The sequence below is a fragment of the Nannospalax galili genome, unplaced genomic scaffold, assembly GCF_000622305.1.
Source record: "Nannospalax galili isolate Female #2095 unplaced genomic scaffold, S.galili_v1.0 scaffold567, whole genome shotgun sequence".
Lineage (NCBI taxonomy): Eukaryota > Metazoa > Chordata > Mammalia > Rodentia > Spalacidae > Nannospalax > Nannospalax galili.
The window spans coordinates 41,990-59,551 of record NW_008357638.1 but is presented as its reverse complement, the minus strand read 5'-3'; the positions used below and the strand labels follow the sequence as shown (position 1 = coordinate 59,551).

Sequence of the window (17,562 nt, the reverse complement as noted above, 5' to 3'; positions counted from 1 at the left end):
CTGCAAGAGTAGCCAGTGCTCTTAACTGCTGAGCCATCTCTCCAGCCCCCTTAAAGTTCATCATATTTGTAAAGGGCATAATCCTTTATAAATTATCTATGCTGATAATAAGCTAACTGAAATTCATTAATTTTTTTTAAAGACAGGGTCTTACTATGTAGCCCCAGCTGACTTGGAACTAACTTTGCAGACCAGATTGGTCTCAAACTCACAGAGATCCTCCTGCCACTGCCTCCAGAGCTCTGGGATTAAAGGCTTGTACTACCATGTCTAGCTTCATTAATCTTTTCTGATGTCATATTTTCTCATTAGTTTTAATTCTTAGAATGTTAGCTCTCATTATTAAATTGATGAATATTTCCCTACGTAAATGTTTAGTGGGTTTTTTATTGTTGTTGTTGTTGTTGGTTTATTTTTTTAGTTTTGAGATAAGGTGTGACTACATAGCTCAGGCTGGCCTTAAACTCAGGAGCCTCTTGGCTCAGCATCCTGTGTGCTGGGGTTCAGGAGCTTCTTATGTCCAATTGGTGGTTTTGTTTCTTATGGGGTTGCTTTCTCTGCATCTTTGGAGCCATGTAAAGGCCTGGCCATGTGTCTTCTCTCTGCAGGTTCATCACCTTGTTAGGCCTCATTCTCCCTGTGACTGGAACCATTTATGTAGTCACCAGAGATTGGGGATGGAACTCAAGGACATCACCTGGACATAGGACCCCTCCCACCAGTTGTGGGAGTCTGCCTTTGAGAAACATGGAGAGTGATGGGCAGAGAAGCTGGATCCCTTGGACCAATTGCCAGGCTCATCTCACCCCACCAGGACTTGTGAACAGGGGAAAAAGTAGGCATTTTAAACTAGGACCACCCAGAGAAGTGACTTAGGTGAGCGTTGGGTTGGAAAACAACTCCTCCAGTTCTGGATTCCAACGAATGCTCAACAGCGTCTAAATGTCAGCAGAGGCTGGGTTCTACTGCTTACAATCCAGTCTTTGTTACTATCAGTGTGTTAGGCAAGGCAAAGGCACTAAAAATGCTGTTTTATGTCTTGGGTACAGTAATCCAGTGTGTTTTGTGCTGATCAAAGCCCAGGTCAGTACAGAGTTCAGGGGTTCACTATAGTTAGTCTTGTAGGAACTATTTCACAACTATTTTCAGTGTCACAGATACACACATGACTCACAGACACTTTGTCATCACTAAGGTAAATAATTTACATATAGACTGAAGTCAGCAATGGGGATGCTTGTACAAACACAGCTAATTAACATATCTGAGCTGGAAATAGATAACCCAGCCCATGATATTGAAAGGATGGACTTCAATGGGGCCCAGTGTGTTGTGCTTTTGTGAAAATCTAGAATATTAGCTTCAAGGGGCAGGTGTGGTGGTGCATACCTTTTATCTCAGCATTTGGGAGACAGAGGTAGTTGGATCTCTGTGAGTTCACAGCCAACCTGGTCTAAATAGTGAGACCCTATCTCAAAAAAAAAAAAAGAATATTAGTTTCATTTCCACTTGTCTTTATGGAAGGGGAAAGTGTAGATGGACAGATAGATACAGATTATCAATTATCTATCTATATCTATTCTCGATCTCTATCATGTATACATTATACCACGCAAAAATTGCCTGATCAAGCAGACACTTTTAGTATGTATAGAATAATATTTAGCAAATTTCTTTAGTCCTCAAAATTGTCCTTTCCTACTCTAACAAGGTGGATAAAAATAATAAAACTAAGAAGTCTCAAGGAATGGACCAGGAGAATGTGAACATGTGCTGATGTTAGCTTTGGGGAGTATGTCCCATGAGGAAGGCTTAGCTATGATTTTATTTGAATTTTAAACAAAACCAGTAGTAACAGCAACATAAAACTCCAACAAAAGAAACAATAAAACATACTTGTGTAAAGACAAAGGTAGTCTAAGCAGAAACTGAGTAGGCTTAGCATTTCCTGGTACCAGTTCCTATGCAAACCCAGAAGCAGTTTGCCTGCCAGGCAGCCATGGAGCAGCCCCTGCTGCCCTGCAGTATGTACACAGAGCTCTAATCCACTCTGTTGATTATGTTATATCCCCATCACATTTTGAGGATACTCATGATAGCTTGGCCCAGATCCCAGAATCCTTCAGTGACCTCTTATTATATGGCTGCAGATTTCTCTGCACCTGACCACTCTGTAGACAGCTCCAAGTTTAGCATGGTTAAGCATGGGCTTAACAATTCCTGGTCAAACTAACTTGGTTCTTAACTCTGATCTTGGTTGGACTGACTTCTATGAATCTCAACTTCCACATGTGTAAAATGGGTGCACAAAGTGGGATTTGTTGATGGAATTAAATGAGATACTGTTCTCACCTTCAAAATCCATTCTTCTTTTCCTGTCTTTACAGATAAGCTAGAAGAGGGAGGAAAGGAAGGGCTGTACTTTGCCAAGACCTATTGCTGGGCTGTCCTGATCTTGCTCAGTAAGCAGCAGGCCCGGCTGTGTTCCAGGTGCTTCTAACTGTCAGATTGAAATGAGCCAACAGGCACCACAGGTCTCCATCACTTTTCAGCAGTGCTAGCCTGGGCCACAGGAGCCTGAACGTAGGACCTGCCACAGACTTAGAGTAGATATGACCAGATGGTGTCAGGCACTAGCTACTACTAAGTCTTTAGGTTCCTCCCCCAAACAGATTCTCTCTTCTCTTCCGCTGGGGTTTTGTGAATTTTATCAGCAGTTACTTCATTCCATGGTTTCAAAATGGTGCTTCTGTGTAGAGTTGTCACAGCAATTTTAAAATGCTATTAGAGATTGTATTTATTTATTTTTATTTTATTTACTATTTTTATTTTATGTGTATGCGTGTATTGTCTGAATGTAGGTAAGTGTACCTGTGTCATGCAATGCCCTCAGAGAACAGAAGAGACTGTCGGATCCCCTGAGACTGGAGTTACCGACAGTTATTAGCTGTCATGTGGGTGCTGGGATTTGAACCCGGGTCTTCTGCAAGAACAGTAGTGTTCTTAACTGCTGAGCCATCTCTCTAGTCCAGAGATTGTATTTAATACTATCAGAGATAAAATACATCCCTGAACATTTAGAAAAACAAATCAAGGTGAAGGGACCCTAAGGTTCATTGTTTTTTTTTTTTCCTCTCCACTTTGACATGCCCCAGCAAAACAAACTAATATAAGACCACTGTATCTTCTAAAAGGTTAATGCTTAATTGGATATTTTAGACTCCTGATACTTTACCTCATAATAACTACTGTGTTTGCTTAGTGCGGTTTCCTGTTGAATGAATTTGTCTTGCTATTGAGAAGAGAAAAATACAAGGGAGCAGACATTTGAGAAAGAACCCATGAAGTAAATAGCTATGGACTTCAGTCCAGAGGAATCAGGGCTCTTACTCTGGGATCTGTTGCTGAAAGTGGGACCACAGGAACAATACTTAAGAAATACCACGAGGCTTCAAGGAGGTTTAAAGCTTGGGCATGCCTGGTGGTTCTCAAATTTTGGCATACATCAGGATCCCCTGCAAGGTGAAAGTGCTGGGCCCTGAACCTGAAAGACTATGGTTTAGCAGGTTTGCTGCAGAACCTGGGAAGGGGAAGCTCTAACAGGTTCCCTGGCGATGCTGAAGTGCTGGTCCAGGAACCCCCACCTTGAGAACCAGTGACCATGTCAACTGTTTAGCCCAGCAACCATCCCCCATCCCTGTCTCTATGGTTTATAATCCTTTCCACAAATGAGTAAAACAGGATTCCACGAGGCTGTCTTCTCTATAGAATAGTTACTTTCGGAAGAAGGGTTACAGTCATCCAGAAGAAGAATTTAGGTGGAAGAAATAATACTAAAGTGCACTGAGTATTTGCTTGCCAAGGTAGGCTCCGAGCCAGATATTTGATGTTGTTCTAGAATATTCACAGTGCTGCCCCAAATTATGTCCATTCTAAATGTGAGGCAATGAGACTCAGGAGGTTAAAGAACTTGGCTGAGCTTGGGAGAGCCCTGGTCCTGTATCTTGCAAGCTCAGGATCCTGGGAAGGAGCCAGGTGATGTCTACTGCTGGGCACTCTCATGGTGGCATTGACTGCCAAGGCCACAGAGCACAATTCCTCTAAATGAAAGGTGGACACTGTGCCTGTGGCAGGGGTACCATCACAGGGAAACTCAGATTGACTGCTAGAACCTCAAAATGCCAGGGAAATAAATTTTAAAAATTGATTTAGATTGCCAGTGCTTGGCTATAAGCCAGACCTCATTTGTGAATGTTTTAAGTTCTGGAAGAATGTACTGGGAAGTGTTCACAAAGTTTCAGCTCTGTCTAGGAGAACATGAGCCTTTCAGCACTGGCTTGGACTTTGGAGAGTCCTATCTCACAGTTCCAGCCACTTGATTGGCTCTTGGAATAGGTAAGGTTAAATATTATGTGTGTATACATACATACATTACATACATACATATATATACACATATCTCTATCTTTATATATCTATCTCTATCACCTATCTCTATCTATCATCTATCATCTATCTATCTATCTAGAGAGAGGGAGAGAGAACTGGGCATGGTGGTGCATTCCTGAACGTAGGAGGCAGAGTCAGGAGGATTGCCGAAAGTTCAAGGCCAGTGTGAGCACATACATACATTACATACATACATATATATACACATATCTCTATCTTTATATATCTATCTCTATCACCTATCTCTATCTATCATCTATCATCTATCTATCTATCTAGAGAGAGGGAGAGAGAACTGGGCATGGTGGTGCATTCCTGAACGTAGGAGGCAGAGTCAGGAGGATTGCCGAAAGTTCAAGGCCAGTGTGAGCTACATAATGAGATTCTCTCTTGCTCTCAAAAAAAAAAAAAAAACCAAAAAACAAAGACAATAACAACAAACCAGGATATAAGTAGGCAAGATTAGTTATTCTTAAAGTGACAAATGCTGATACTAGCAGTTGTGAGCTTGTAAGTGCTTATAATTGGGTAGTCTCTAGTCAGAGTGATTCACTAGCATTATCTCCTTTGTTACTAACAACATACTATGATTACAAGATCTACTCTGACCCTTGGTTGGCAGATGAAGAAATTTGAGAGGAGAAGTCAATTCATTTGCTAGCGATCACAGTGCTTGTCAGTGACAGCCAGACTTAGAGCCAGAATGTCTAACTCTAAGGAGCAACCTGAGTGACTGTATTCCCCCATTTTAATGCCTGTGTTTGACCTGTGTTGAGACATAGTAGCAGGCGGGAGTTCTTGGGACAGCACCAGGATGCTAAAATGCCAGCTCTCTGAATCTACTGGTCTCTCATGGGTGTCCTTCTACTGACCTTTGCAAAGCAGGCCTGGAGTCAGGAGCTGGCCTCTCTGGGGCCTCAGCTTGGACAACAGTCTGTGAAAGGCATTGTGGGACACCAACATCAGGTGGAGACTGTTAAGGGAAGTCAAGGTTCAAAGGGGAGGGAGGCCAGGTACAGAGATGGGCTCTGAGGGGACCAGGGAGGCCTCAGTTGAGCAGGCCAGGGTTGGAGTCAGAGCCTCAAGTTCCTTCTGAGGTATCAGTCTGTGTTTTGGCTCAAGTTAGAGTGGTTGGGTCTGGCTTTCAGGGGTGGGGAGAGTAACAGTTCTGTTCTCACCCAGGGTTTCTAGGGGCGGTGGATCGAGCTCTGCAGTGCTTTTCTTGGCAAAAGAATGTGCCAGCCATCTGCATCACAGAGCTGCCAGGAGGCACCTGCCGGGCACTGAATGGGATCCGAGTCCTGAGTCTCCTCTGGATCATCTCGGGACACACCAGCCAGATGACCGCGTGGCTATCTTTGGGTGCGGAGAGCTGACAGGCCTCCACTGTGGGAGCTGTGGGGAGGAGAGCCCCTTCCATGTGGGATGATGGTGGGCCACTGGATGGGAGCTTGGCAGCTGTCCTTGGGTTCTAGAGTTACATGCTGAGACCTGTCATGGCATGTGAATCACCATTTCTGAAATGCTTCCTGTTGCCACATCTCTTATCAATAACTCAATGACAGTAACTAGGTAACTGAGCTCTTCTTTCAGCAGGGGACTAAGCACATGAATCAGAACCTGGGGTGAGGGCAGTTGCAAGGACCCTCCAGGGGGTGTGCACCTATCCCAACTCTGAATCTATGAGTTCTGGAGGGCTGTGGCTACCTCGAGAGCCACCCTGCATGGCAGGGGCTGTAGCCACCCTTATTCTCACTCTAAGTTCATTATTTATTTTAATTTTTTATGTGGTTGAGTGGTTTTACATACCTGCATGTATGTAAATGCACCAAATGTGTGTAGTGATTGTGGAGGCCAGAAGAGGGCATTGGAACCCCTGGAACTGGAGTGATGAATGGTTATTGGTCACCATGTGGATGCTGAGAACTGAACCCAGGTCCTCTGCAAGAGCAGCCAGTGCTCTTAACCACTGAGCCATCTCTCCAGCCTCCCTAAGCCATTCTTACAGCTGTCTCAATGCAGCTAGAAATTGACAATGTACCTCTTGTTTTTTCTCAAAAGTGAAATCCTATGATTTTTCTCTTGCTAAACTAAAACCCCCGATTTTTAATATTTATTATAGATAACGTGCTTGAATGGAAAGCCAGAGTGCCGGAAAACCCACTGTACCTCTATTCCCAGAGCGGCCCGTTCTATCTTGGCGTGGATACCTTTTTCCTGATCAGGTGATTAGGTTGAAATGTAGTCTCTACTGATGTTACAGGACATGTGGGTGTGGGGGAGGGTTGTCATTCTCACTTGAGTGAGAAAAGGCAATTGGCTCACATTTCTTCATCTGGGTCTTTGCTTTTCTCTATTTCTAGATAGCACTGTTGTCACAAGCTACACTCTTGGTACCCTCAGTTTATTAAGAGTTAGGATAACTCTGAGAAATGGGTCTTTTACAAAAGTTCAATTTTTAAATTAAAAAATTATGTGCATGAGTGTTTTGCCTGCTTGTATATAAGTGCATCCATGCATACAATGCCTGCAGAGGCCAGAAAAGGGCATTGAATCCCCTGGAACTGTAGTTACAGATAGTTATTAGCCACCACCTGGGTCCTGGGAACCAAACCCTAGGTGCTCTGGAAGAGCAGTCTGTGCTCTTAATTGTGGGTCCCAGGGACTGAACTCAGGTCATCAGTCTTTACAGCAGGTTCTTTTGCCTACTGAACTATTTTACCAGCCCAAAAGTTTATTATATTTATCAAAAATATTCATTTCAGTGGTTCTCAAGTTCAAGTCTACACAGTGGTGCAGATTCTTGCTGAAATCTCCAATTCTCACCACAGTGAGATGTGAAAAGGATAAGGAAGCTGTGTCACGTCTCACAAAGTTATGCTCACTTGAGTTATTGACCTAAAATTTCTTAATTTCTTTTCTCCCCACCCCTTCAATTCTTTCTTTTTAAATTTTATTTATTATTTTTATTTTATCTGCATGTGTGTATTGCCTGCATGTATGTAAGTGCACCCATGGCACACAATGCCCAAAGAGGTCAGAAGAAGGCATCAGAGTCTCTGGAACCGGAGCTACAGTTGTTAGCCGCCATGTGGATGCTGGGACTCGAACCTGGGTCTTCTGCCAGAACAGCCAGTGCTCCTAACCACTGAGCCATCTCACTGGCCCCTTCAATTATTTCTTAATTTCATAAACAAAATGACACTAGATGACAGAGAATCTGCTGAGTAGCCTTGAGCCATCCAAAACCAGGCCAGCGTGCAAAATATCAAATGTTTAGGGACACTGCAAATAGGTGGAGAGTTCACCTGCACTGGATGGGCTGGGCTGGGTTGTGCTGAGTCCTTTAGCAGTGGTCCTCACACGAGCATCACTGGAAGGCTGGTAGTGATGTAGACTCCCCAGATGTGCGGAGCTAGCCTTTCTGGAGTGGAACTAGCCTTCTGGGGGTGGAACCAGCCTTCTGGGGGTGGAACCAGCCATCTGGTCTGTCACAAACCTTGCAGGTGATCCTAATGTCCACCAACATTTAAAGAACGTTATGTAAGCCCAGGTGGGAAGAGCTAAGGACCACAGAGGCAGAAGCCAAGCAGATCCTGATGCTAGATGAGAGATGACCAAAGACATTTTCTATTTGCTTTGTCCCTATCTGTTTCCATTTTTTATCATCAGCCTGTGGCTGTCTTTTTCTCTAGTTTTTATTTTATTGCTTTAGATGGTACTCATATTTTTTCAAGTTTTCTTTTGAGGACTGGCTCTACAAGTCAGTGGGTAAGAGCCCTGCGTCTACAAGCATGAGGATCTTAGTTTGAATCCCCACCACCCATGAAAAAGCCAGGCATAGCAGTGAATGCAGCCAGCCTAGTTGAAATGGCAAGCTTCAGATTCAGGGAGAGACTCTGTCTTAAAGGAATAGGGTGGAGAGTGCTAGAAGGAGACACCTGACACCTTCCCCTAGCCTCTGCCTGTGTACTTGCACACACATGTGCATGTGCCACACACATGCCACATGTCACACACAACACACAACATACATAATGCACATATAGTATACACAATACACATATAACACATACCACACACATACATGTGTTTACTTCTGAGCAATGGAATATCAACCTCATTTTTGCAGATAAGAAATCAAATGTTTTGAGACAAAGTAATTTGCTCAAGCCTACATACTGTAAAGGTTAGAATCAGACCTTAATAATACAAATTGAGTACCCATGAAAATTAAGATCCCAAATACTCCAAAAACTGCAGTCTTTGACATGCAAACAAGACACCACAAGTGGAAAAGTCCATAAGTCTCAGGGCCCAGGCAAAACACAGGTGCAACAAAAATGTTGTTTAAGTTACCTTTAGGCTCTGCACATAAGGGGTATGTGAAACGGATGAATTTCATGTCTAGACTTGGGTCTCATCCCCCAAGTACCTCATTATATAATAAGCAAACATTCCCATGTCCTGAAATACAGTGGGTCCAAACATTTCAGATAAAGGTAACTGAGCTTGCAGTTTGTTCCCAGGCCCCATGTTTAACCATCCTATCACTGATATTCACACAGAAAAACAGGCTTCTCGTTATCCCTAAGAATGGCTAGGGGCCATGCTTGAAGGCACACACCTTTGATCTCAACACTCAAGAGGCAGAAGCAGGTGGATCTCTGTGAGACTGAAGTCAGCCTGGTCTACATAGCAAGTTCCAGGTCATCTAGGGCTATAGGGAGACCTTGTCTCAAATCTCCCCTTCTCCAGAAGAGTTATTGGAGTCCTTTCCTACCTCTGGGGACTGACTTCACACCTCCACACTCCATGATTTCCCCTTCCCAGTCCATTTAGGGCTCTGGCTCAGCCCCTGTAGCCTGCCTGTCTTCTAGCTCACAGTCCATTTCCTGCCCCACCCCCCACCCCAACCCTGCTCCCATGCTGAGCAGTGCATGCCCACACACAGAGATCTGAGCTCTGCTTAGCAACCAGGCTGGCAATGGGTAACAGCCATTCTGAGAAGAAAGGATGGTCTGGATTCATCCTTGTCTGAAATTAAGAGGCCAGAATCAGAATTGGCTGCCCAACTTCCATTTCGCACTGCTCTCATTTAGATGTCTTTATAAATTTGACTCCTATTTTAACAAATCCAACTTGCTGTTTTTCAAAGGAAAATCTAAGAGGCAAAGAATAAAGGCGTTCTCCAACCTACCAGGATCCCTTCCAAGTGGGGCCCAACACACACAGCCTCGTTGTGCAATAGAAAATACATTTGCTCTTTAGAGAAACCCTCCCAAGGATCACTGGGACAAATGTGAAAAGGCCGAGGAACTCACAAACCTGCTGACCACAAGTTATAACTCAAAGCTGAACATTCCAGGTCATGAATTTGTCGTCAGGATGAGTTGGTTAAGAATTTTGTGATCAGCCAGGCATGGTGGTGCATGCCTTTAGTACCAGCACTTGGGAGCTAGAGGCAGGTGGATCTCTATGAGTTCGAGGCCAGCCTGGTCTACACGGTGAGTTGCAGGCCAGCTGGGGCTACAGGGAGACCCTGTCTCAAAATGTAATCCCACAAAAAATTGTGATCTTCCCATAATCCCAGTACTTGGGAGATGGAAGCAGGGAGATCAAAAGTTTAAGATCATCTTCAGCTACATAAGGAGTTTGAGGCCATTGTGGGCTTCATGAGACCATGTCTCAAAGCCAAACAATCAAAAACAGAATTCTGTGATCTTGGGCAACCTACTTAGTAAGCTGGGTCTCACTTTTCCTGCTAGGAAAATAGGGATGTCTCCTCTTTTACCTGATAGGATTCAAACATTCATATGTTTGATCATTTACTCAACAAATGTTTATTAAGTATTGAGGGTGCAGGAGAGATGGCTCAGCGGTTCAGAGCACTGACTGCTGTTGCGGAGGACCCAGGTTCGATTCCCAGCACCCATATGGCGGCTACAAACCATCCTTAACTCCAGTTCCAGGGGAATTCAAAGCCCTCTTCTGACCTCACGGCATTGCACAACACGGGTGCACTCACATACATGCAGGCAATACACTCATACACATAAAATAAAAATAATAAAATATTTTTTAAAAATATTGAGTATAGTTAGGAAACCTAAGGAATCTCACTGGTGAAAGCACTTTGGAAATCTTGTGACACTGTGGAAGTCCTTAATATTATTATTTAAAAAGACCAATAGGGCTGGGGAGATGACTCAGTGGGTGAAAGTACTTGCTATGCAAGCAGGAGGACCTGAGTCCAGATCTCTAGCACCCATGTGAGAAGCCAGGCATTACTGTGCATGCCAATAACCCCAGCATTGAGGGGCAGAGACGGCAGATCCAAGGAGCTCACTGGTCAGCCAGCCTAACCAAAACAGAGAGCTTCCAGTTCAGTGAGAGACCCTTCTCGAAGCGATAAGGTGGAAAGTGATAGAGGAAGTCTACCTTTGGCCTCCACATGAACAGCATGGGTACCTTCACTTGTACACTATAATACATGCTACATATACACATACAGAGGGAGAGAGGGAGAGAGGGAGAGAGAGAGAGAGAGAGAGAGAGAGAGAGAGAGAGAGAGGAGAGAGAGAGAATGCAACATGGCAGTTGTTGGCATTGTTAGCCAAATATCAAATAATCAAATATTCTTGGCTCTCTATCCCCCAGGTGCTTGGCCCTGTGTGGTTGAATGGGACACATTACTAGTTCTGACCAGCAAATGGTATCTCATATTGCCATTATGCAAAATGCTTTAAACACTTATGCTAAGATCCTTTACGTGTTACTTTAAGCTAAAGCACTGAATTGTTGGGTTGAGACCCTCCAGAGCTCTCTTGTCTGCTGCTATGGTCATTTGTGAGCATTTACATAATGACTGGTCCATTAGTCCATAGTGAGGATAACACCAAGTCCTGGTCAATAAGCCATGAGAAAAACAGGACCAAAATGAAAACAGATCAAATTAAGAAAACCGAAAGACTGATACTCTAGGGCTTGGAGGCACCTTATTAATACAGTGTCACGCAGTCTGTCCTGACTGAGACAGCAGAATCAACTGTATTATTGATAAGTAATTCCTGTGGTTATTATTTTCTTTCTCTTAGTGGTTGGTTAAGTGCAAGATCATTTCTAAAGATGCAACAGAATGCAGACATGGGAATGACCCCTAAAGTAATTCTCAGATACCTTTTCGATCGTTTTCTGAGGTAAGTTTATTTTTTAATTCATTATTGCTATGGAAGAATTGATTAGTTCTCAATGTTTAACCATTTTTTGAAAGAGTTTTTGAAGAAAAATAAATGGAAAAAAATAGTTTTCTCCCTTAAATATAGTAGGTTTTGACTGGTTTGAAACAGCTCAACTTCTATGAAGACAAAGGTCATAAAAATTAACATCTTCCCCTGGCAAACGCATTCTCAGCTGATGGGAAGCAGAGTTCCCAAGCTATCCTGTCGATTTCCATGGGAGAATTAGTATGGCTGCTCATTAGTAGGCACTGGAACCCAGAAGTCAGAGTATGAATGGTAACAGCAAAATAAGGGGTGACAAGGAAAGGTGCCAGCTGGGGCTTGGGCCCTGGTCACTCCGTTCTATTAAGAAATATACAGGTAGTTGAAGTGGAAGGGCTTCCTATATTGGCACGGACTACAGAACCCGTGATGGCAAAGTGGCAGTGATGCGATGAGACAGCTGGAATTAAGGGGAAAGGAAACATCAGCTCCCTCCTTCCATTTACACCCTTTCTTGGTCGTGTTTGAACTGAGCCAGAACCTGCACGCAGTACTCCTTGCTCCAAGCCCATCTTGCTATACCACAGTGTCATGAAGTAGTTAAAACAATACCTGTTGCTAGGGGAATGGACTGGGCAACAGCAGAAACTGGAAACATGGGCAGGGGAACTCAAAGACACGTGAATTTCCCAGCCTGAGCATCGTGGCAGATATGGTGGTATTGTCAAGACAGAGAACTCTGGAAGAGTAAGATTTGAGTCAGAGTTAGGAAAAGAATGAGTCCAACTTGAGACAAAACTTTTCTGAAACCCAGAGGTGGTTTGTACCAACCCACATTCTGGACTTGCCCTTTCTAAAGTCCCCAGGGACCAAATGGCATGACCCTGACCATTGGGGTGCTCTCATTCATGCAGCCAGAAGTCACTTTCCTATTCAGGACAGATTCATCTCTTCAAGAGGACAGGAGCTAAGCTGGGTATGGTGAGGCACACCTGTGATCCCAACATTTGGGAAGTGAAGGTGGGAGGATCAGGAGTTCAAGGCTAGCCATATCTTCAGAGTGAGTTTGAGGCCAGCCTGGTCTACATAGAGAATTCTAAGACAGTCAGGGCTACATAGTGAGACTCTGTCTCAGAAGTCAAAAAACAAAAACAAAAGGTCAAAAAACAAAACTGTCTCAAAAGATTAGATGGCTTCACCACTTCACCACTAACTCATTACAGGCCTCTATGTACCATGCATGTTACTAAACTCTGATGATTCAGCATTTATTAACCCAACAAAACCAAAATTCTTCCAGAAGTAGGTTGCAATGTAGTGAATTCAAGCATATGATAAACAAATAAATATGTAACATTAAATTGCAATATCCAAATAGATGCAGATCAGTGATCAGAGAGTTATAAAATGAGAATTTAGAGACAGAAGTGGAGTGGATTAACCTCTGGAAAGAGAGTCAGGGAAAGTGACTTTTGTCTAGGACCTTGAAAAGAAGCAAAGGAATGTTCCAGATAAAGACAATACTGTGAGTGAAGAGCGGTCCTTTCAGGGGAAATGGAAAGCTGGGAAGACTGATAATGTGGTTGGAGCATTTGAAGAACCCAAAGAGGGGCTGGAGAGATGGCGCAGCACTTAAGAGCACTGGCTGCTCTTGCAGAGGACCTGGGTTTGGTTCCCAGCACCTACATGGGGACAAACAACTGTCCATGACTCTGGTTCCAGGGAATCTGACACCCTCAACTGGCCTCAAGGGCACTGTACACATGTGGTACGCTTACATACATGCAGGCAAAACACTCATACACATAAAATGAAAGTAAATAGAATATTTCAAAAAAAAAGAAAACCCTGAAGAATCACAAGGTGTCTTCGTAGAGGGATGAGGTGCAGGGAGAGCAGCAAGGAAAGCCTGCAGGGGTGATGTCATAGGGGGTGAAGGCAGGAGGCCTGGACCTTTGGAGGATCCCTGCAGAGGAAGTGTGTGGTCAGATGTGTTCTGGAAGGGAGTGGAGGTGGGAAGTCAGGAGGTAGGCTGGAAGCTATTTCTTCATAAGATAACTCATTCACCTCCCTACTAAGTGTAAATCACATCAGATATCATCTAATGGGGAATTAAGGATTTGCTCTGTGGTCCTAAAACTGCATGATTATTCCTAGTAGGAGCCACAGGTAGTTGTGGCTAGGGCGAGGCTCAGTCAGCACAGTGCTGCTGCACAAGCACAAGCACCTGAATGTGGATCCATAGCACCCATGTAAGAAGCCAGGCACTACAGTGCATGTCTGTAACCTCAAAGCTAAATCAGAGGATTTCTGGGGCTTGCTGACCAGTCAGTGTAATCAATCAGTGAGCACCAGGTTCAGTGAGAGACCCTGTCTCAAAAAGATGGAGAGTGAGGGCTGGAGAGATGGCTCAGCGGTTAAGAGCACTGGTTGTTCTTGTAGAAGACCCAGGTTTGAATCCCAGGCACCCACATGGCAGCTAACAACTGTCCATAACTCCAGTTCTGGGGGATCCAACTGCCTCTTCTGTCCTTTGTGGGTATTGTACAACATGGGTGCACTTACACAGGCAATATGCAGGCAATACACACATATACATAAAATAAAAATAATAATAATAAAAAAAGATGGAGAGTGATAGAGGAAGACGCCCAACATCGGTCCCTAGCTTCCATGTGTGTGTGCATACACACACATATGCATGCACACATGAACACACACACATATGCAACACATACACAATGGTTTTTTTTTTTTTTTTTTAAGCGCACAGCTGGATGTGGTGGCACACACCTGTAATCCTAGTACTTGGGAGGCTGAGGCAAGATCATGAGTTCAAGCCCAGCCTAGGCTACACAGAGAGTTTGAAGCAAGTCTGAACTATACAGAGAGATCCTGTCTAAAAACAAACAAATAAAACAAAAAATAGTCCCACAAAATTGAAATAACAAAAAAGCTAATTTTTTTTATAGCTTTTGTAAAAAATGTCTTAACTATGACTAAAAGAAGGTTTATACTAAATCTTTACTCCCCACAGGACGTTGTTTTTTACTATATTTAACTGATTTTTTTGTGCATTTCATATAATACTTCCTAATCATATTTAGACCCCCTCCCCATCTGCACTCACCCCACAGCCTCCCTGCTGGATTTCATGCAGTTCTGTCATATATGTTAGGGCCTATCAAGTCAACTCTCTGTCCTCAGATGCCCCTCCGTGTGAGTTTATCCACTGGAGCCTGGTCAGCCTGCCTAGAGTCATTCCCTTAAAGAAGACCAACTCTCCCTCACCCAGCAGTGATCAGTTACAATAGTTCCTCAACTAAGGTTGGGGCTTTTTAATTTCCTGAGTTCTATGCTGGGTTTTTGTCTGATTTGAATTTGCATGGGTCTTGTGTATGCTGTCACCACTGCTATAAGTTCATATGAGCAAATTCCCAACAAGTTCCTGTTTCCTTGTGGTCACCCACTACCCCTGTCTCTTGCAGTCTTTCTGCCCCCTCTTCCACAATGGTCCCTGAGCCCTGCGGGGCATAGGTTTAATGTAGGAGTTCTAGCCAGGGACACATACTCTGCAGTCTTTTATTCTCTACATTTTGGCCAGTTGTGGCTTTCTGTGTTCATTACCATTTGTTGCAGGAAGAAGCTTTGCTGGTGAGAGTTGAGAGATGCATTAATATTCTCTCTGATCCCTGTTCTACTATGTTCTCTGAGCCTTAGGTGTAGAGATTCCATTGTAGATGTGTCACTTAGGACTGGGTGTCTTACAGACACTTACTGTCTGCATTTGACCAGTTGTGGAACTTTGTAATAGTCTTCATCTGCTACAAAAAGAAGGTTCTTTGTTGAGTAACGAGAGGTATACTTATCTAAAAATATAAAGCTCCATATTTAGCATATAGTAAGAAATTACATTTGTCTAGGGATGTGACAGACGTAGGTTTTTCTCTAGGACCTATGATCTCTCCAGCCATGTGTATTTGGCTATGTATTTGGCTATGAGTTCCCTTCCATTGAGCAGACTTTAAATCCAATTAGATAGCAGTTGATTACTCCCAAGATAAAAGTGCCACAACTGCACACTAAAGAGAGTTTGCTGGGTTGGTTATTGTTGTGGTTATTGGAGCTGGGTTGGGCCATTGATTGATTTTCTCCCTTAGCAGCTTACATAGTATCCTCTAAAACTATGAAAGCTAGTCTTCAGGCAGGAGGCTTCCAGGTCAGTTCTAGTTCCATTATTCTAAGTCCTGTGCCCAAAAGTATGTCCTGTCTTCAGCAACAGGGTCTTACCTTCAAGTTCTGGGAAGCAATCAAGGGCTGTGGCAATAGACCCTGCAAGTGTCTTACAAATTCATTTTTGTTGTGTTTTTATTGTTGTCATGTTGTTGTCTGTTGTAGACAGGGTCTCATGGATCACAGTCTAGTCTCAAGCTTACTATGTAGGCAAGGATGAGCTTGAACTCTTGATCTCCTGCTTCTACCTCCCATGTACTGGGATTATAGGCATCTGCCCCCATGCTTGGCTTAAGTGTTCTGATTTTTTTAAAAAATGGTACTGGGGATGAAACTTGCAACCTTGAGCATGCTAGGCAAGCACTCTGACACTGGGAGCTATACCCCTACCTATTTTCAAAATTATTGCAGAAACTTTCTATGTATTTATAAGTTTTCTTATAAAACTTATAAAAACTGTTTATCTCCCTTGAACAAGATGTTCTACCTACTACTCTGTTCTGCCTGTGGATTTTTCACTTAATATCAAAGAATTGGCATATTCTCTATTGGCAGGATCCATACCACTGCTGTTAAAGGTGGCCTGTGGGGTATTGTACATAGGGACTACTGTGTATTTTAATTGGTCCCACTAATAGATACGGAGGTAGTTTTCAAGATTTTTGCTTTCTTAGATAAGAAGAGGATATGTTTATTTTGTACACTTGGATGGGCATGTTTAGTTGGGCAGGTTTGGATGGGTAGACTTGGAAGTGTAGGTTTTATTGAGTGGGTTTACATGGGCAGGTTTGGACATGTAGGTTTGATTGGGCAGGTTTGGACATACAGGTTTGATTCGACAGGTTTGGATGGGCAAGGATGATTGGTCAGGATTGATTAGGCAGGTTTGAGCAGGTTTGGATGAGTAGGTTTGGATGGGTAGGTCTGGATAGGTAGGTCTAGATGGGCAGGTCTGGATGGACAGGTTTGGATGGGCAGGTTTATGGAGTAAATCCCTTCAGATGGAGTTGGTACTTGTAAAATTTTGACAGACCTTTCCTATTTACCATCCTACCTACCAGATATTCATGTCTGTTTCTCACAGCTCCATGACACAGGCTAGGATCTTTTATTCTCCTGGAAACCAGAACAAAAAAGTAGTACATATATCTTTTTTTGTCACTATAGATGTTTCACACTGTTGTCTTATGTACATCATTGGATTCTCAAAGAATCTTAGGAGGCAGGAATCATCCCTCTCTTTTTATGGAAGAGGAAAAAGGAAAAGTAAGATAATTTTCATGTATGTGAATGATTTAGCAAAACCAGAACTCACCTTTCTGGTCCTGCTTCCCCAGCCTACTTACTTAAGATAGGTACCCACCTACCCCAAGGCCCAACCTCACTCACCACTGTAGTCCACTGATTTGGAGACTTCATTTATACAGCATTGCATAGGGAGGTGGCCCAAGAGTGGAAATGCTAGGGTTAGGGTAGAATGGGGTGGTGTGCTCTCTTCAGATGGAAGCATCTGTCCTAAGCACTGCTTCTGAGGGGGAGCAAGAGCTAATACTCTGCCAGGGAGAAAGAGGCGACAGATGGCAGGAAGGGAGTCCAGGGAGGTGAAAGTCAGAGGACTGTAAGAGTAGCTACAGGGTCTCAAGGTCAGATGGCAACC

The 17,562-nt window shown here is 43.5% G+C and overlaps 1 protein-coding gene across 1 annotated transcript in view; it reads left to right on the top strand.

The window, feature by feature from the left end:
• Positions 1–17,562, top strand: part of LOC103751826 (O-acyltransferase like protein) — a 59,605-nt gene that overhangs the window by 27,370 nt on the left and 14,673 nt on the right. The window contains exons 5-8 of the mRNA XM_008855381.2: positions 609–835; positions 5,632–5,811; positions 6,572–6,674; positions 11,547–11,648. Coding sequence (XP_008853603.1) covers positions 609–835; positions 5,632–5,811; positions 6,572–6,674; positions 11,547–11,648 — 612 coding nt within the window. The remainder of the gene's footprint in view (positions 1–608; positions 836–5,631; positions 5,812–6,571; positions 6,675–11,546; positions 11,649–17,562) is intronic.